At 41.0% G+C, this 20280-nt stretch overlaps 2 protein-coding genes across 9 annotated transcripts in view; one reads left to right on the forward strand and one right to left on the reverse strand.

Annotated features, from left to right (window-relative positions):
• Positions 1 to 20280, reverse strand: part of SH3D19 (SH3 domain containing 19) — a 177803-nt gene that overhangs the window by 136766 nt on the left and 20757 nt on the right. The window contains exon 2 of one of the 8 annotated variants that reach the window (XM_027598009.2): positions 1163 to 1236. The exons of the other annotated variants lie outside the window; for them this stretch is intronic. The gene's annotated coding sequence lies outside the window, so the exon portion shown is untranslated. The remainder of the gene's footprint in view (positions 1 to 1162; positions 1237 to 20280) is intronic. 8 annotated transcript variants of the gene reach the window in all.
• Positions 1571 to 8713, forward strand: PRSS48 (serine protease 48). Its single transcript, XM_027598010.2, is given in 7 exon segments — positions 1571 to 1758; positions 2644 to 2688; positions 2867 to 3029; positions 4425 to 4690; positions 5609 to 5778; positions 8062 to 8325; positions 8328 to 8713. Coding segments are annotated over 7 exon segments (1152 nt in total). The 5' UTR covers positions 1571 to 1715; the 3' UTR covers positions 8529 to 8713.

Consider the following 20280-nt stretch of genomic DNA (forward strand, 5'->3'; position numbering starts at 1 on the left):
ATCCAAAGCTCCCTTCCTGCTCTGGTCCTCCAGGTGTGTCCTATGATAGCTCCAGATGTCCTTGTTACTCTGTTCTCCTGACTCTTCCACAGATAATCTGTATTTGTTTGCTAGGGCTGCTGTTAACAAAGTACCAACGACTGGGTGGCTTAAAAAAAACAAACTTATATTTTCTCACAGTTCTAGAGGTGAGAAGCCTGAGATCAAGGTGCCAGCAAGGTTGGATCCTCCTAAAAGACATTCCAAGCTTCCTTGGCTTATAGACAGCCATACCCTTTATACAAGTCTGTGTCCAAAATTCCTCTTTCATAAGGACGCCAGTTATACTGGATTAAGGCCCACACCTAATGACCTCATTTTACCTTAATTACTTCTTTAAAGACACTCTCTCCAATGGTCACATTCTGAGGTATGAGGGGGTTAGGACTTTAATGCATGAATTTTGGAGGATAACACATTTCAGCCCATAACAACATCTTTAAAGTGATCCCCTCTTTGCTTTTCTTTAAGTGTTGTTGGTTGTAACTGAATAAACCTTACCAAAATAGCTACATTTTCTGGTCTTCTATTATTTAAGTATTCATGTGTTTCTTTCAAACCTCCCAAGAGTTTGAGCCATAAGAGAGCAATAACCTGCTTTAAAAGTTCAGTGAATTCTACCTCCACAGACCTAGTACCCTACAAACGGTTGGTACCAGAAACATAAAGGGCACAGAGAATTCTGTAGAAGATGCTGTGCCATGGCACCCAAGACCCTGAAAGGGTCAGGACTAAAGGATTCATTCTCTTAGCAACCACGAGTGTTGGCTGCTGTTAGTTCACAGCTAAGTCCTATCCCACGAATTGTCAACAGAGTCACTTCACCCAAGGTAATGCCCATTCCTTGCAGGCAGCCTACATCCAATCATAAAGAAGCCCAAAGGCCCAGCCTTCTTGTCTTCACTCAGGACATCTCTGAAGAGCCAGCCCAGCTCCAGAGCAATTTGTGGGATTGCCTGTGGCACGTATGCAAATGAATTACAGTTCAACCCTCCCTCTGCCCAATCCTGCTTCCATCCTGCTTCTGTTCCCCACCCCCCCAAGGTGTTGAGCCTCAGACTACTTCCCAATAAACTTCTGCACACAAACCTCCTAATCTATTTCCCCAGAAAATTGGACTCACCCTATATCCTGTGGCTAACACTGTGACAAAGATGCTGCACTTGATCTTAGCCAAAAGGCCAAGAAGCAATAACACTGTGACAAAGAAGGAAACAAAAAAATTGGGAAAAATTAGCCAGATCCTAGGTTAATTTCCTCTTTTCCATTTCTTGGTTTTGAAGAATCCTGTCCATCTTCTACTTTCTTGATAGAGAAAGGGTCGTGTTCCTTCAGACCCCCTCTGACCTGCCCTGTTCAGACAGCTTCCGCATCCTCCCCACCCCCATCTTCCAATCCAAAAGCAGGAACCCCGGACATCCTGCTTCCCCTGGACAGTAGGGGGCGCCTCAGGCCCCAGCTCCTCCCCCTGGGTTCCTGCCACTGCATTTCTGAAGTCTGGTCCCTTCAGTGCCTGGCCCTGGGGTGAAAACCGAAGGAGAGGAGGGAGTGAACCAGAGGAATCCCTCCAGGAGGAGAAGCTGGTCCCATCTACCTTCTCTGGCTGCTCCCCAGCTGGCCTTTCCCTGGGAGCCTGAGTTCAGAAAACAGAAAGTATTGATTCTGAGGACCAAGACATGGGCCCTGCTAGTAGTGCCTTCCTACTGTCCCTTCTACTGGGTGAGCCTCTGGGGTAGGGGGGCATGGGGAGGGGAGAGGCAGAGGTTTTTGGCTGAAGAAGTTACCACACAGAATAATAGGACACTTCACCCATGGGACATTACTTATGAATAGCGTGTCCTGGGGAAGTCCTGAGGGGATACTATACGCAAACCAGTAAACAAAAAAAGACCCCTGCCCTGGTGGGGCTTATAATCACCGCACTTATTAAATATGTAAATTTTAAAGCAGGTTAGAAAGTCCTAAATGTTAGTAAAGGAAAGGGGCGGCAGGAGTGGAGGGGCAGGAGGTGTGTTGTAATTTTAAATAGGGTAGTCAAGGAAATTTCATAAGGAGTCATTTGAGCAAAGCCCTGAAGGAGCTGAGTGACTTAGCTACAAGGATCTAGGAAAAAAGCATTTCAAGCAGAGGGAATTGGAAGTATCAATACTCTTGAGTGATTTCAGGCATAAGCTTGTTCACTTATTTTTCTGGCCCACAATGATTTAAAAAAGCAGGGTAGGTTGAAAGCAGGGAAAGGTAAGAGGTAGCAAAAAAGATACACAAATACTGCAAGATGCCAATTCAGATAAAGAAAACAGCTCATAAACCTCAAAAGCACCTGAAGGCATCATTGTGTTTACAACCTAATATCCTTGATATTCCTGGTGACAACCCCGAATCTTCCAGTAACAGTTAAATTACGTTCCATGTATGCTGCTAAAGAACGCAGGTAAGTATGTAATTTTCGAGATTCCCACTAATGGGTAGACATTTATAAAAATCTGGCCTTTAATACAAATCTGAGAAATTTAAATATGTGGAATATTTAAATTCACCTCTCTGTTCAGTGAATCTAGACATAAGATGCATTACTGTATACTAATGATATGGTGTCTGTCTTAGGGTCTTGCCCAAGTTCTTCCCCCAAAAAGAAAGATCTGCAATCAGGTAGGTGAGTGGTCTCTACCTAGACTGCTGGGTTTGGAACTGGGATGGGATGGAGGGTGGAGGCTAGGGAGGACTCAGGTCCTCGGAACAGATGGGGAGTTTAATGATGATGAGAAGATGAGAACCAGAGGACCAAGACACGGAGAGTTCTACCTGTCCGTCTCTCTTCTTTCTGTAGTGTGTGGACGACCTGTATACTCAGGCCGTGTTGTGGGTGGCCAGGATGCTGCTGCAGGGCACTGGCCTTGGCAAGTCAGCGTGCTCTTGGGCCAGAACCATGTCTGTGGAGGGTCTCTCATCAGTGACAGGTGGATACTGACAGCAGCACACTGCTTAAAAAAGTGAGTCCTAGCTGGGGGCTAGCACACAGATAGGTTCTCAGTAAATACCTGAATGATTTCATGAATGAACCAACAGACAAACGAAAGTGGTCAGGTGAGTTGGGGCACCTGGGTGGCTCCGTCAGTTAGACTGAGCCCTGAGTCGGGCTCCATGCTCAGCGTGGAGTCTGCTTGAGATTTTCTCTCTCTCTCCCTCTGTTCCTCCCCCTGCCTGCACTCTCTCTCTCTCTCTCTCTCTTAAATAAATAATAAATAAATAAAATCTTTAAAAAAAAAAGAAAGTGGTAAGAGGGGGAGGCAGAAGGAAACCCTACATCACCTTGGACTAGGGACAGGACATAGAGGTAGAAAAAGAAATGACAGAGATAGGCACTGTATTAGAAACTTCTCTTACTTTGTGCCTAATCATTTCCTAAACATCAGCCAGGGAACTCTGTCTTAAGCTTTTCTGGATCACAAACACAAGCTGAACTCTCTCTCAAGAGCTCCTGCTCTAAGAGAAGCACGGGGCCATGTGGAGAGCAGTCCTAGGGAGAGGCTCATGTGAAACTAATGTCTCCAGCCAACAGCTAGTGAAGACTTGAAGCCTGCCACCATAATGGCATTTGGAAACAGATCCTCCCAGAGTCAAGCCTTGAGACTGACTGTAGCCCAACTCGATTGTAGCCTCGCGAGAGATGAGTCAGAGGCACCCACCGAAGTCACACCTGATTCTTGACCCCCAGAAACTGTGAGATAAATGTTTGTTTTTTTAAGCCTCTAAGCTTCGTGGTAACTTGTTATACAACAACAGATAAGTAGTATATATAGAAATCAAAACAGCAGGACTTTTCAATAACAATACCCAAAGCTCAAAGAAAATACAGAACAAGAACTTCAAAATGCTGGGAGAAAATTATTTCCAACCCAGAATTCTACCCATATGCAAATTACTGATCAAGCATGGGCTAGAAACAAGACATTTTCAAATATACAAAGCAGCAAAAATATTACCGCTCATGCACATTTTCTCAGGAAGCCATAGCAGAATGTGCTTCACTAAAATCAAGGAGAGAAAAACAAGAAAAAATGGAATCGAGAAAAAAAGGGGATATAACCCAGAACAGAATCCCCAAGAAAATGGGAGAAAATACAGGACAAAACTCTGGCCATAAGCATATAAGAGGAGACCAGAGAGACAGGAGACAACAAAAGAAGGAGTGGGTAGGGAGGGAGGAAAGGAGAAACAGCAACAAATCAACCCTAGTCCAAGTTGTAAGTAGCCCGGTTCATTCTAGGTCCATTACCATCCTTTCTTACCTAGACACTTGGTGCTACACATAGGCAGCTTGTTCCCATCCAGCTGTAGCACCTAAGCCTGCTCCACTTTTAGTCTCCTTTTTCTATTCCCCTTAGGAACTGGATTCCTTTGTTGTATACTGTGCAGCTGGGATCGATTCAGATAGACCAACCAAGTCAAAGTGTGAAGCATCGTGTGTTCAAAACTATTATCCATCCCCAAATTCAACATACAACTGCAGACATCGCCTTGTTGAAACTGGTCTCTAGAGTCACCTTTACCTCTTTCATCCTGCCCATCTGCTTGCCCCGGATCACAAAGCAGTTGAAAATTCCAGCCTCTTGCTGGGTGACTGGATGGGGAAAGGTTAAAGAAGGTGAAGGTGAGAATGGGTAAAGAAAGGGGTTCTTTTATCCATCATCTTCTTTGTACCCACTCCAGAACATTTGCATTCTAGGCATACCATTACTATGGCAAATATTTTTTAATAAACCACAACCTATTGATATTATCTGTAAGTCTTCAAATAAAATGTCTTTTTCACATTTATTATGTTTTTTAGATCCTGCTTAGAGTCTAGCTAAAGCTGCAAGAGCAGATACTAACAATTTGAACGTATAATTACTTCTCTGAAACAAAAGGTTAACAAACCTGATCTAAAGTCTGGAAGACTCTAGTATTTTCAAAATCTGTTCTTAAAGTGTTGTGTCAACTCTTTCCCAGGAGGAGTGAGGACAAGAAATGATCTTGGAGCAGAAAAATAGGAAAGGAAGAAGTTTTAGAGTATTTCAAATACTCCTATCTTCACTGAATCAAACTGTATCAGAATTTCTCTTTATTTAAAACACGAGGAATACCCCACACTGGCACATGAGAAAAACCTTAAAACAAATAGAAATAATTTTGAATTATCCATTGTTTCAGATTAAATTTACCAAAAATATTCTTGTATTAGCAAATATGATTAGAAAGTGATTGTATTCTGCTTTCGAATTCTCACTCAGAGATTTCTGCAAATCATGACTGAATTTTGTTTTTTTTTTTTTAAAGATTTTATTTATTTATTTGAGAGAGAGAGAATGAGAGATAGAGAGCACGAGAGGGAAGAGGGTCAGAGGGAGAAGCAGACTCCCCGCTGAGCAGGGAGCCCGATGTGGGACTCGATCCCGGGACTCCAGGATCATGACCTGAGCCGAAGGCAGTCGCTTAACCAACTGAGCCACCCAGGCACCCCATGACTGAATTTTGCCATTGCAACTTTCCAGATTGCTTTTCCTTTCACTCCTGTCTGTCTTTACAGATACTGATTACCCCTCCATCCTCCAGGAAGCAGAAATATCCGTCTTTGACCGCCAGACCTGTGAACAACTCTACAACCCAATCAGCTCCATGCTGCCAGAATTGGAACCAGTCATCCAAGACGACGAGATATGTGCTGGTGATACAGCTAAAATGAAGGATACTTGCAAGGTTAGGGTTTGCTCTTGAATTTTTTTTTTTAATATGAGACTTTAATTTTGACCCGTGTTTTCCTGTATATAAACAGCAGGAGACTGGGAATCAGGAGACAAAGGTTCTGATGATAATGCTTGTGTTATGCTAAATACCGATGAATTTAACCTCTTCAACTTTTGATCTAGAGAAATGCTAACTTTGGGTTACTGGGTTTTCACAGACTTGTATATTTTTATAAATATATTACGAGGTTGACACAGAATTGCCAACTTTATTTTTTCAAGTAAGAACATTTCACTCTATACTTAAAAGATGTCATTCCACTGTCTCCTGATCAACTGTCCAATGAAGAATCAATCGTCCATCATTTCTGTCTTCCTCCATTGAGTGTGATGTGTTGTTTTGCTCTGGCTGTTTTCAATATAATTACCTTCATATTTGATTGTCAGAAGTTTGAATGTGTTGGGGCACTTGGGTGGCTCAGTAAGTTGAGTATCCAACTCTTGGTTTCAGCTCAGGTCAGTGGGGAGTCAGCTTGGGATTCTCTCTCTCTCTCCTTCTGCCCCTCCCTTGCACATATGCATGCTCTCTCTCTCTAAAATGAATAAATAAATCTTAAAAAAAAAAAAAGAAGTTTGAATGTGATGTGCCAGGTGTAATTTTCTTTGTATTTATCCTATTTAGGATTCACTGTTTTTGTTTTTTTAAATCTAATCTGTTCTTTTATTTTTTATCAAAACTTGAGAATTTTTTCATTCCTGACTTCTTCAAATATTCTGCCTCATTTCTCTCTCCCTCTTCTAGTTTAAAGAGAAAATGTAGATTACACCTTTTGATTTTTTTCACCATCTCTGATAACTTTTATTTTTACCTTTCTCTGCTCTTCAAATTGGATACTTATAAATTAATCTATATTCAAGATTACCTCTCTCCTGTCACCTACATTTTAGTGTTAGGTTTATCTAGTGAAAGTTTTCTTCATATATTTTCACGTATTTTATTTTTTAGTCCTAGAATGACCACTTGGTTTTATTTCCTTTCCCTCTCTCCCCCTTCCTCCCTCTCTCCTCCTCCTTCTCTCTCTCTCTCTCTCTCTCACACACACACACACACACACACACACACACTTTTCTCTACCTCTGCCACAATGCCCTATATGTATATTCATTATTTGCAATCAAACAACAATGGAACACAGTTTGACACCCACTAGGATGGCTATTATCAAAGTAGGTAATAACAAGGGTTGATGAGAATGTGGATAAATTGGAACCTTCATACTCCTACTGGGAATGTAAAATGGTACTGCTTTGGAATTCTTATTCTTCAAAAGGTTATATACAGAGTTACCGTATTACCCAGGAATTCCACTTTAGGTATACACCCAAGAGAAATAAAAACATGTCCACAGAAAAAAATTATGAATATTCATAGCAGCATTATTCATAATAGCCAAAAAGTGAAAATAATCCAAATGCCCACCAACTGAGGACCAGATCAATAAAACGTATATCCAAATAATGGAATAATTTTCAGCCATAAAAAGGAATGGAGCACTGATAGATGCTACAAGGATGAACCTTGAAAATGGAATGTTAAGTGAAAGAAGCTAGACACAAAAGATCATATATCACATGGTTCCATTTATACAGTATGTCCAGAATATGTAAATTCATAGAGGCAGAAAGCAGATTACCAGCTGGCCTAGGGCTGAGAGGAAATGGGGGTGACTTTTAATGGGTATGGGGTTTCTTCTGAGGGTGATGAAAATGTGGTGATGGTTGAATATTGTGAATATACTAAAAACCACTGAACTGTACACTTTAAATGGGTGAATTGTGTAGTATATGAATTGTATCTCAATAAAGCTGTTAGAAAAAGAGACAGCAAGATTGAAAGACAAACCATCAACTACTATCACTATCATTTTACATAAGAAAGGATTATTTTAACACTAAAAAAAGGCAGTAAGAACCTAAGAATAGAAAAAATAAGTTATTCAATTGAAATAAATTTACCTTTAGGGCAAAAATTTATCATATTAATTTCTCTTTTTTATCACAGATGAGTATTTTTAAACTACTGATATATTTAGCTAAGGTCTCTGCCAATTTCAAATTGTATGATTCCAGAAATCCTATGATCTTCCCCTAATGCAGTAAGAAGTCTAGCTCCCTCTAAGAGTCCTCCAGCTCCATGGGTTCCATTGCCCCATTCTAAGGAACTCTCCACCTCTTGTGACCACTTTCCTCTTCAAGGTCCCTTTTCACTACACTCATGACCTTTATCTTTCCTCAGGGTGATTCTGGAGGACCTCTGTCATGTCATATTAACGGTGTATGGACCCAGTTAGGACTAGTAAGCCGGGGAATAGGCTGTGCTGAATCTCTCCCTGGAGTCTACACCAGCGTGATCTACTATCAAAAATGGATTAAGACTACTATCTCAAGAGCTGAGGTCTTGGGTGCCAATAATTTGGACTTATCTGACTTCCTGTACCTTACTATACTGCTCTCTCTGGCTCTCCTGGGACCCTTCTGTGCCTTTGGGCCTAACATTTTACTAGGAGAGTAAGCAGTATAGCTAAAGCCACTGGCCAAGTACAGGGTCAAGGTGGGAATACATAAAGATTAAGCCCCAGGAGCAGAGAACTCACAGGAGAGTCACTAGGAACCCTGGATTACTTCATTAAAATAATTTTGATTTTGGTTTTGAGGTTCTTTATTCTGAAAGTATGTTTTAGGGGTTGGAATTTGAGTAGCTGACACGACATTCTTTGTCCCTATGAATCTTACAAGGCAAGAAAGGTACCTTCTATGAATAAGTAATTATGGACACAAATAAAATGGCTACTAGAGAAGTGGGCAAGAAAAGAAGTATCTGTGAAGGCAAAGGGAAAGTCCTCAAGAAAATATATTAAGAGTTTACTTTGGGGGCCCCTGGGTGGCTCAGTTGGTTAAGCGTCTGCCTTTGGCTCAGGTCATGATCCTGGGATTGAGCACCGCATGGGGGGGGGGGGTCCCTGCTCAGCGGGGAGCCTGCTTCTCCCACTCCCTCTGCCTGCCGCTCCCCCTGCTTGTGCTCTCTCTCTCTTGCTCATTCTCTCCCAAAAATAAATAAATTTAAAAAAAATAGTAATAAGGAGTTTACTTTGGGTCCATGGTTTGCATTATGGGCTTCTTGTCTATTAATACTCACTTCCTCTCTTACCCTACACTCTGCCACTGCAAGGCGTCAAATAAAAAATGTGTATATATAACTCATTTTTCTGAAATTTTTGCTTTTTATGAAATACCAATGTGACCTACGACCAAAAAAATGGATTAATGCCAGGATCTTGATCTTAAGAGCTGAGGTCTTAGGTTTCAATAATCTGGACCTGCCCAGGTCGTTTAATGTTACTCCAATAATAAAGTACTTTAAATGTTTAATAAGGACAGCATAACATCCCTTGCTTAACTAGCATGCTTCCTTTTATTAATCCATCCCATGACCTACTATTTCCTACTTTACCTAGGCTTCCAGGAACTCAGAGCTAAGTTATATACTCAATTTCAGTCATTGCCTTTAACCTAGATTATTGAGTATAATTCCATTCACATCTCTTTTTATTTAAATCATCCTTGGAGCGCCTGGGTGGCTCAGTCATTAAGTGTCTGCCTTCGGCTCAGGTCATGATCCCAGGGTCCTGGGATCGAGCCCCGCTTGGGACTCCCATGCTCCACGGGAAGCCTTCTTCTCCCTCTCCCACTCCCCCTGCTTGTGCTCCCTCTCTCGCTGGCTCTGTCAAATAAATAAATAAAATCTTTTAAAAAATAAAAATAAAAAAATAAATCATCTTTCATTTCTCATTTGAATGAATTTAAAAGTTTTATTGCATCTGTGTCTCTCATGGTAAGTCAACTTCCAAAAAACCCAACTTTCTGGATAAACAAATACCTTTAATAGGAAATGAGGGTAGATTCGGAAACAAAATCCTTGCTAGCCGTTAACCCCATCTGTCTTCTGGGCTGCCAATACAGCCCCTACTGCCGCCAAACCCCACGTCCCTTCCCTCATACCTATGCTCAACTCCATTTATTCTCCACAGCATTCAGACTAGTGTTTTAAAAATAAAGATTTTTTTAATACATTTCTCCCCCCATTTTCCCTGCTTCAGCACTTCAAAGACATCTCCTTGCTCAGAGGATAAGGGGACCAAAGTCCTTAAGAGGGCTGACAAAGCCATGCAGGTTCTGATCCCCGCCTGCTTCTTCAGCCTCACGGCACCCTGCTCTCCAGGCTTTCAATTCTTCAGATGTTCCAAATCCCCTCTCAGCACTGGACTTCTGCATCTGCTATTCCTGCTCTCCTACTGCCTTTGCCTAGTTAATTCTTACTGTGCCTCAGATCTCAACTCACCTTTCACTTCCTCAAGGAAGCTGTCCCCATCTCTCCCGACCAGAACAAATCCCCCGCTGTATATTCTCATAGCATTATGGAGCCCTCCTTCGTAGGACTCAACACAGCTGTAATATATTATTCATTCATGTAATTGTCTAGTTAATGTATGTCTTACCAAAATGTAAGGATTTTTGTTTTTGCCAACCACTGCATCCTAGTTTCAGTAAATACTTGTTGAACAAATGCGGGTATTTTGTTTATGGAGGTAGCCCAGAACCTGACACAACATCTTACACAAAGTAGACTTTCAAATATTAGTTAAATAAAAGAATGAAGGAAAGAACGCTTCAGTCTCCTTCTCCTCCTCGTTTCTCTCCAGCCATAACAAACGAAGGAGAGAAAAGAGCATGTAAAACAGGTAAATTGGAAGGTTTCTGGAGGCAAGGATTTAAACTAGGCAACCGCTGGTATGACACAGAGGGCAAAGCAAAATGGCAACTGAAAAAAAAAGAACAAGAGAGAAAAAAGGGGCAAGAAAGGAAAATAGAGGCGAAAAGACAGACTAAAATCAAAACAAACAGGAAGAGAAAGCACACAAAAGTACGGGCCAGGACAACACAGCAAGAGGACATAAAGAAGGTCAAGTAAGAAAGCCAAAATATTGCTTCCTATCATTTCTCCAGACTCTAAGGAAGCATCTGTTCTGCAGCATGGGATCTGGCAAATTTTTCTCATGAACCAAGAGGTGAAACTTAAAAACTTTTGGAGGGACCAGACCATTCAAGGGGAAGAGGACCACATGACCTCACTGTCCTGGCCACTACTGGTTGGATGTACCAGGGATAAGCATCTGATTAAACAGCTGCCCAGAGGTGGTGGGGCAGTTGGCCTAAAATCTTACCTGATAGATGAGTGGCACTCAATACTGGACAACCCAACAGATCCCCTCCTGGGAAGTGTGAATATACATCGTATAGTATTCAGCATGCACTCGACAGTATTAAGTGCCCACTGTGTTCTAGGCACCATTCTGGCCACTGAGGATACTGCAGTACATTCAACACATTAAGCCTGCCTTCAGAGAGTTTACATTCCAGTGGGGGAGAGAGACAATAATCAAATGCAAAATAAATATTTATTATAATGTCATGTATAGGAAAGTCTGATAAAAACAAAAGAGAAGAAGCAAACAGAGTATCACGGTGGGGGATTCCACTTTAGATAGGGTGGTCAGGGAAATTTCCCCTTAGAAGATGACATTATATAGAGGTCTACATAAAGAAGGATAGGAAAAAAAACCTGAGAAAGAACATTCCAGGTAGAGTGAATAGGAGGTACAAAGGTTCCGAGTTGGAAGTATGCTAGGTGCATTTGTGAGGAAGAACAGAGAGGTCAGTGCAATGCTAGAACACTGTGAGCAAAGAGGGAGAAGGGGATGAACTGAGACCAGAGAGGGTGCTGAGGGCAGGTCCTACAGAGCCTGGAAGGTCCCTGTAAGGACTCTGAATTTTATTCTCAGTGCAATGAGAGGGCACTGGAGGGCTAAGAGCAGGGGAATGATGAAAGAAGAACAGAAAATCCCATACCACAGCGCATCGGAGTATGCAGAGGACATGAAGGGGCTAGGATGGTAGAGAGGGTAGTCAGACGGCAGCAGAGTTAGACAAGAAGCAGAGAGAGTAAGAATCTGATACCAACGTACTAATGAGCAAAACACAAGGGCTACATACAGTATCCTGGAGCATCAGTGAGGAAGGTTTGATTCCATAAGGCTGTGTGCTGTTGTCTGCCCTACTCCCCATCTGTACTACCCTTACAATAGGGCCCCACAAACCAGGGTGAAGAAAAGCACAAGCCCAGGTTTCTTACCATCTGCTTTATAATTCATCATTAAGACACCTCGCTAACTTCCTATTTGTCTTTTTTCCTTCTTACCCAGACCAATGTTCTTCTCCCTCCTTCATCCCACTTCTACCTCCAGGTCCTGTTTTATCTGCCCTCTGCCCCTGAAATCCCCTTCTCTCATAAACCTCAACCCACTTATTTCTGTCTACCGGTTAAGAAAAAGAGATGGTGAATATCTAAAAAGCACACTGAAAGGACCCCAGGAAATGGTTTTAAAAATTAACAGGAAACGGGTGAGCTATATGGTGTGTGAATTGTATCTCAATACAGGTTTTTAAAAAACAGGGAAATTTTTCTCCTGTTTAAATAAAAATGATTAGTCTGTATGTATTTAGGACTCTCTAAAGACCTTCTAAATAATCCTTGTGACCATTTCAAAAAAAGGTTCAAACCAATTACATACATTTTCTGTTTCAAATGCTAACACACAAAATGTAAAGCTTAACCCAGTATATGATACAGCAAATGGTACACATTGCCAGAGGGGGGGAATCAATAAACATTTGTATTCACGCAACTAAAATGTCAAGTACTTACTGGTAACAAATTTAGTCAATGACACCACAAATGACCAAATGGGGAAGAAATAAATAGGGACATCTTTACACTCTATTTTGGAGGGGCGCTCAACAGCATTTTTGCTTTAAAAATCGATTTTAATTTGTAGAATACTTTATTCCTCGGAATATCTGATTTTTTTTTTAAAAGATTTTATTTATTTATTTGAGAGAGAGAGAATGAGAGATAGAGAGCAAGAGAGGGAAGAGGGTCAGAGGGAGAAGCAGACTCCCTGCTGAGCAGGGAGCCCGGCATGGGACTCGATCCCGGGACTCCAGGATCATGACCTGAGCCGAAGGCAGTTGCTCAACCAACTGAGCCACCCAGGCGCCCCGGAATATCTGATTTAATATGCTCCAATTTTCACTTTAGGAATTTAACGAAGGTGGGATTTGCTAAGGTCACATGTAACAAACAAAGCTGTACACTAAGGCTGTCAGCAATTTTCCCCCCTAAAAGTGGGGGGAAATTATATAACTATTTCCAGATCTTTTTATTAATATAACAAATGGACTATTTCAAGTAATCGCCCATTTTTCCTTTATTTCACAAAATTGCAAAGTCACCCTCAAAATGTGGGGACATTACAGAAAAAGAATTCAAAATAATAAAACGTGGAGGTTACATTTTGATGTTATTTCAACAGTGGCTATTTTATCTTTTCGGATGCTTGACTTCATTCTGAAGTTATGCTATTCTCCCCACCACATTTGACTATGTGTAGTTTATTTACATACTAGAAATCAGCTGAGAATTTTATTAAACATATTCCTGCTTCAGGAAAGGGAGGAAGAGGAAGGAGTCACTCGAAATAACCAGAGGTTAGACTCATTATATTCCCTACTATCAACATTAAGAGAAAATGTTCGTTGTCCTAAGAATAAAAAAGATTGAAATCTTTAATAGGAAATTCTAATTGTCGTTCAGGATAATCACCCTCGACCGACCCAAATTCTCTCCATGACGTCTTCTACTACCTAAGTGTTCACTTCCCCTCGCCGTGTGGTTGGAAGAGAGTGACTGGGGTCTAGTCCTGTGGCACTTGGTGCCGCTCTTACGACACCTGGCCCACACCACCTTGTACCATAATTAGCTGTGAATACCCAGGAGTGAAAAGAAGAAGACACAATGAGGGCCTAGGACTCCAAGATGCTAAAAGCTTCTGATTTTAGTGGAAATTAGTGATAAAAGGAGAGATTCTAGACACAGTTGAGTAAAACTGAGATAATACTTTGATTTAGATACTGATTTTTTGATATTTTGATATTGATTTAGATACTTGATTTAGATTTAGATATGATGTGAATGGATTGGCTGTGGATGATGAGACTGGTAAGTGCAACAGAAGGATGAGAAAGACAAGCACCTAAAAAGAGAAATCCAGAATGACTCCTAGGTTACTGGCCTCAGAATGGTCATCCTGCTAAATGAAAGGAGGAAGGATGGAAGAGGAAAAGATCCGACAGGCTACCCAATCCAGTGGTGTCTGAATTTCCCCCAAGGATGTCAATCTTGTAATCCCCAGAACCTGTGACTATGTGACCTTATCTGGTAAAAAAGACTTTCCCTACATAATTAAGCGAAACATTCTGAGATGGAGAAATTATGCTGAATTATCTGGGTGAGCCCAACAGAATCACAAATTTTCTTATAAAAGGAATGCAGGAGAGTGGGAGTCTGAGGTGTTTTCGCGACTATGCAAAAGACACACAGACTGAAGCAGAAGGGAGAGAGGAGCAAAGATGCCACGCTGCTGGGTCTGAGGACAGAGCAAGGGGCTACAAGCCAAAGAGTGCACTCAGCCTCTAGAAGTAAAAAAAGGCAAAGACATGATTCTCCCCTAGAGCCGGCAGATGCAACGCAGACCTACGACACCTTGATTTTAGCCCAGTGAAACCGATTTCAGACTTTTGATCTCCAGAACTGTGGGACGATAGATAAATGTTGTTGGAAGGCACTATAAAGTTGTACTAATTTGTTACAGCAGCAACAGGAAAGGAATACATTCATCTTCGATTGGAGAAGCCTATCAGATACCCAACTAACAATGCCGAGCAAACAGTTTGGAGCTTAGAGAGGGCAAGACTAGAGAAACAGACTCACAAGAATCTGTTTGAATTATGGACCCTCTTCCCCACACTCTCACCCTGCACCCCAAAACACTTATGCGCACACACATTTTCATGTAATTTCAAGATGCTCAAGGATTCCTAGAACCTGCAGAATATTTTAAGTAACCACAAGGCAGCCTGTTCTAACCCTGATAAGACTGTTCCCTCCAAGGAGGAGGGAACCAAGTAACTCTTTCTTTTTTTAAAAAGATTTATTTATTTATTTGAGAGAGAAGAATGAGAGAGAGAGAGGCGCGCATGCACATGAGAGGGGGGAGGGTCAGAGGGAGAAACAGACTCCCTGCAGAGCAGGGAGCCCGATGCGGGACTCGATCCCGGGACTCCGCAGGATCATGACCTGAGCCGAAGGCAGTCACTTAACCAACTGAGCTACCCAGGCACCCCCAAGTAACTCTTCATTAAAAAAAAAATCTTTAAAATTTTGTTTCCCAATACTGCTTATAAAAAAAAAAATTAGAAGGCTGCTTGGATGGCTCAGCCAGTTAAGCATCTAACTTTTGATCTCCACTCAGGTCTTGATCTCAGGGTCCTGAGTTCAGGCCCCGCATAATAGAAATGTTACAGAAATATCTAACATAAGAAAGTTCAAATCCCCCATGTAACCACTGTACTCCTCACTACCACCTTTTACACTCCTAATGCTTAAGAATGTGGTCAAGATGCCTCTGACTCCTTATTTAACTGTTTATACATACAGATGTACAGTTGTGGGGTTTTTTTTAAGCTTGCTTAAAAAAAAAAATTAAGCCTGCCTTTTAAAATTAGCTTATAATAACAGAAAGCTGTGGTTACAACATCTGCAAAGCCTCAGAGATGAGAGATATTTGATTCATTTTATTATTAATTCCATATAACTAGGCTAGATAAAAAGGATAACGGTTGATCAAAGAAATTTTGTGTCAATGAATTTTTTAAATAATGAAAACATTTGGCCTTAAAAACTAAAATCACTAGATCATCTTCAAAGGCAAGTATTTGGATATCAGGAGAAATCTCCTATCCCCCTATGAGTTCAATGAAGCTATTTTTACTTCTGAAACAGAGATCTAACATGAAAGACCTCGAGGAGATAGTATTCTAAAAAATGCACTTTTTTCCACATTCTTTTGTCCAGAAGCTGCTGAGTTGGTATCATAAGGAAAAATATGTTACTTCACTAAAAGAGGCCAAATAAATGACTAGTTCCAAAATGGCCACATTTTAAAACTTCTAAAAGCAGGTCACAGAGAAAGCAAACAAAACCAATGTCAACCTACCTTTCTTTGCAGCTCATCAGGCCTAACCAAGCTCTTCCAAGAGAGAACAATCCATTGAGCATCAGGATAGGAGCACCCTTGCTGCTGGATCATACTCAAAACCATACACAGTCGGCGGGGTGCCTGGGTGGCTCAGTCAGCTTCCGACTCTTGGTTTCGGCTCAGGTCATGATCTCAGGGTCAAGAGATCAAGCCCCTCATGGAGTCTGTTTGTCCCTCTCCCTTCCCCTCTGCCCCACGCCCATTCGCACGGCGCTCTCAAATAAAATCTTTAAAAAAAAAAAAAAAACTGCACACAGTTTTGCACAGTATTTTTCATCAGGCGTTTGAACCTCTACAAGTGGAAAACATCTACCAAATACTGTGTGAATTCAGAAAATAGGCTCTAGAAAAATCTTTCTTGAACAAAGACAAGCATAACAGAATAGATCCCGGGAATTCCCAGGAAAAAAAAGGTGCAAGGCCACATTAAGAAACCTGAGTTTTAAGGGGAGGATACAATGTTCAAGACATTGAAAGATTTTAATGCTGGGGAAGAACATGGTCAATTTGCATTTTAGAAAAAACACTTCGATGGATGTGTAGAGAATGAATTAAAGAAAAGCAAGTCTGGAGGGAGAAAAGCTAGGTACAAGGCTGTTGTGAATGGTGAAAAATATCTGGAACAGGATGGCAGCAGTGAGGACTGAGTCAAGGGCTACATAGAAATATATGTTCAATAGAATTTGGTAAGAGATGATTAAAAAATATAAGTAATCATGGTGCGGGAGGAAGTTAGGAACTCTACCTAGGTTTCAGGGTGAGAAATATAGGTTAAAGACATCAAGAATCTATTAAAAAAAAAAAAAAGAAAAGAAAAGAAATCCAAACAGACACATTATATTCTTACACTGAGCATTTATTAAATAAGCAAGTTGAGAGAATTAAAATATATTCCAAAAGCTCAATGGGCCAATTTTTAGTTACTTACTAGTTACAGAAAGTTCATGAAAAATAACACACAAAAAATCCTAAAACCCAAGTTTTTGCCATAGTTCCGGTCTGCTCACACTAGCGAAACTTTCAAGGAGGTTGTGGTAGATGATGCTGTTCCCAAGACTCACGGCCCTCCCAGGAGAAGGATTATCCACCCACTCAAGGTGCCAGGGGACTTGCAGGGCCTCCAGCATTTCTGCTGGATTACACTTCCCTGCATCACTAACATTGTTGGCCAAAGAAATGTGACAAGTAATATAAGCTACTTCTGAATAGAGGTTTTAAGAGGTGGCACATGATTTGTCCATTGTTCGTTTTCCCAGGTAGGGATTGCTCCTTCAGCCAGGATCCCAGAATGAAGAAGACAAGTGAGGCTGAGCTATAGCTCGCCAACTGAATATAACTGTTCTAAGATACTGAGCTTTAGAGGCTGTTTATAACCACAGCATTAACAAGATATGACAGATTTGTGATAGATATAGGTGTCTAACAAATAACAATATATGATTTGTTTGTTTCCCCTCTTCCAGTTGAATTTTTCTGTTGATCTACTAAGAAGCAATCCTATGGTTAAAAAAAAAAAAAAAAAGTTGGCCCAGGTATCCCAAAACTAAACTGGAAGGAAACTTGATACTCTGTTACAGCAAACTTTTTCCATAAAGGGTTGGACAGCAAATATTTTAGGCTCACGGGCCACATGACTCTTGTCAGAACTACTCAACTCTGCAGATACAACACAAAAGCGGCCACAGACAATATGTAAATGAATGAGCATGGCTGTGTTGCAATAAAACTTTATTCACAAAAACAGTGAGTCAGATTTGGCTCACAGGAATTTAGTTTCCAGATCACTGGCCTAAATCCTTTATACTGTCAATGATGAATCTGAGACCCAGAGAGATTAAATCAAGGTCATACAACGGGCTAGCTGCAATTTGAGCATTAGAATGCAGTCTCCTGCATTTAGTCCTCTACAAAAGGTTCTGTTGGGTCACAAGATGGAGATGAGATATACAGGAAAGTATAAGGCAGAGAATGCTAAACGTAGGTTTTGATTTTATTAAATAGCTTTCAACAGTTTGGTTATAAATGCGGATTTGCTTTTCACGTGATTATGGCTTTCATATAAACAAGTGAATACTGTTAAGATTGAATAGGTGAATAAATGATAAATTAGCCAATGCCTGAAAAATGATCTTCACTGGAAACACAATTATATACCTCCTTCTATTATCATGTCCTCAACTTTATCATTTCTTTTATCAACAGGACAGCTTTTGCTATGATCATTGCAATAACTTTTTTTTTTTTTAAGATTTTATTTATTGGGGCGCCTGGGTGGCTCAGTCAGTTAAGCATCTGCCTTCAGCTCAGGTCATGATCCCAGAGTCCTGGGATCGCGCCCCACATTGGGCTCCCTGCTCGGCGGGAGCCTGCTTCTCCCTCTCCCTCTGCCCCTTCCCCCCTGCTCGTGCTTTCTCTCCCTCCCTCCCTCCCAAATAATAAAAAAAAAAACTATAAAAAATAATAAAGATTTTATTTATTTGACAGAGACACAGCGAGAGAGGGAACACAAGCAGGTGAAGTGGGAGAGGGAGAAGCAGGCTTCCCGCGGAGCAAGGAGTCCAATGTGGGGCTTGATTCCAGGACCCTGGGATCATGACCTGAGTGGAAGGCAGACGCTAAACGACTGAGCCACCCAGGCGCCCCTGCAATAACTCATCTTGAGGCTATTTTCTTTAAAGAGCATTATAAGCAAGAAATACCCTAGGCCAATAGGCAATTATTTCACATGGTATTTTAAATTTGTTTCTTCAAGTAATACTCATTGGAGGAAACTCAAACAATACAGAAATATATAAAGTGACACACACTATGCCCTCAATTCTACTCCCCATAGTATTAACACATGACTGATTTATATCAATCACAACAGTGCCAACAGTGCAATAAAGCTACTTTCTCTTGGGTTGCCTGGGTGGCTCAGTCTGTTAAGAATCAGCTTTCGGATCAGGTCATGACCCCCGGGTCCTGGGATTAAGTCCTACATCAGTCTCCTTGCTCAGCCTGCCCCTCCCTCTGCTTGTGCTCTCGCTCTCTCTAATAAATAAATAAAATCTTAAAAAAAAAAAGCTACTTTCTCTTTTAACAACAAGAGGAATATGGAGTTCCCCAGGCCAGATATCCCTTAGCAATCATGTTTTTTAAAAAAAGCAACAGAGAGATTAAGGATTGTCTATGGCCTGGAATTGAGAAAAGCATGCTACCTACACAGGGTTTAAATGGAGGGTCCTGACCCCAGTACTGTAACCGAATGAGCGAGACTCCTGAAATACTGATAATGCTACTGTACAATACACAGACACTTCAAAATGAGTAAGAATATCCACACCTTCTCTTTTGGTATTAATTGGGAAAACCTGGGCTAACTTGCTCATAAAAAGAATGACAATCAGATTTTTTTAAAATCCATACTTGAGTAACATCAGTGAAAATGGCAGAGTAAGGAGTTCCAAAAGTCTGTACTATGTTAAAATCAATAAAAAAAAAAAATTGGTAGCAACTGGCAGAACCAACTTTTCTGGAACTCTGGAAACTAACCAACAGCTTGCAACAACCTCTTATTACACCTAACTCCAGTGAAACACTTAAAAACAATCTGAATTTTGGTTAAAGTAATGAGCTTTATTAACATTTTAACTTACCCTGGTTCCATCCCCCATTCTCCAGCTCAGTGGTAGCCTTGAAAATAGCTTGCCTTCTTAGTACCAGTATCAAAAGGAGGAAAAAACAAAAAAAAGAGAACAGACCTCATGCACAAATTTTAATACAGTGGACCCTTGAACAACGTGGGGGTGTTAAGGATGCCGAACCTCCATGTAGTTGAAAATCCACACAGAACTTCTGAGTCCCCCAAAATTTAACTACTAAAAGCCTACCGTTGACTAGAATAGAAGGCTTACTGATAACATAGTCCATTAACACATATATGTTACATGTATTATATACTGTATTCTTAAAATAAAGAAAGCTAAAGAATATTGAGAAACTATTTATAGTACTACACTGATCAAAAAAAAAAATTGTGTATAGGGTGCCTGGGTGGCTCAGTCGTTAAGCGTCTGCCTTCAGCTCAGGTCATGATCCCTGGGTCCTGGGATCGAGCCCCGCATCAGGCTCCCTGCTCGTCGGGAAGCCTGATTCTCCCTCTACTGGTCCCTCTGCTTGTGTTCCCTCTCTCGCTGTGTCTCTCTCTGTCAAATAAATAAATAAAATCTTTAAAAAAAAAATTTGTGTATAAGTGGACC

Source organism: Zalophus californianus, chromosome 2, assembly GCF_009762305.2.
Source record: "Zalophus californianus isolate mZalCal1 chromosome 2, mZalCal1.pri.v2, whole genome shotgun sequence".
Classification (NCBI taxonomy): Eukaryota; Metazoa; Chordata; class Mammalia; order Carnivora; family Otariidae; genus Zalophus; species Zalophus californianus.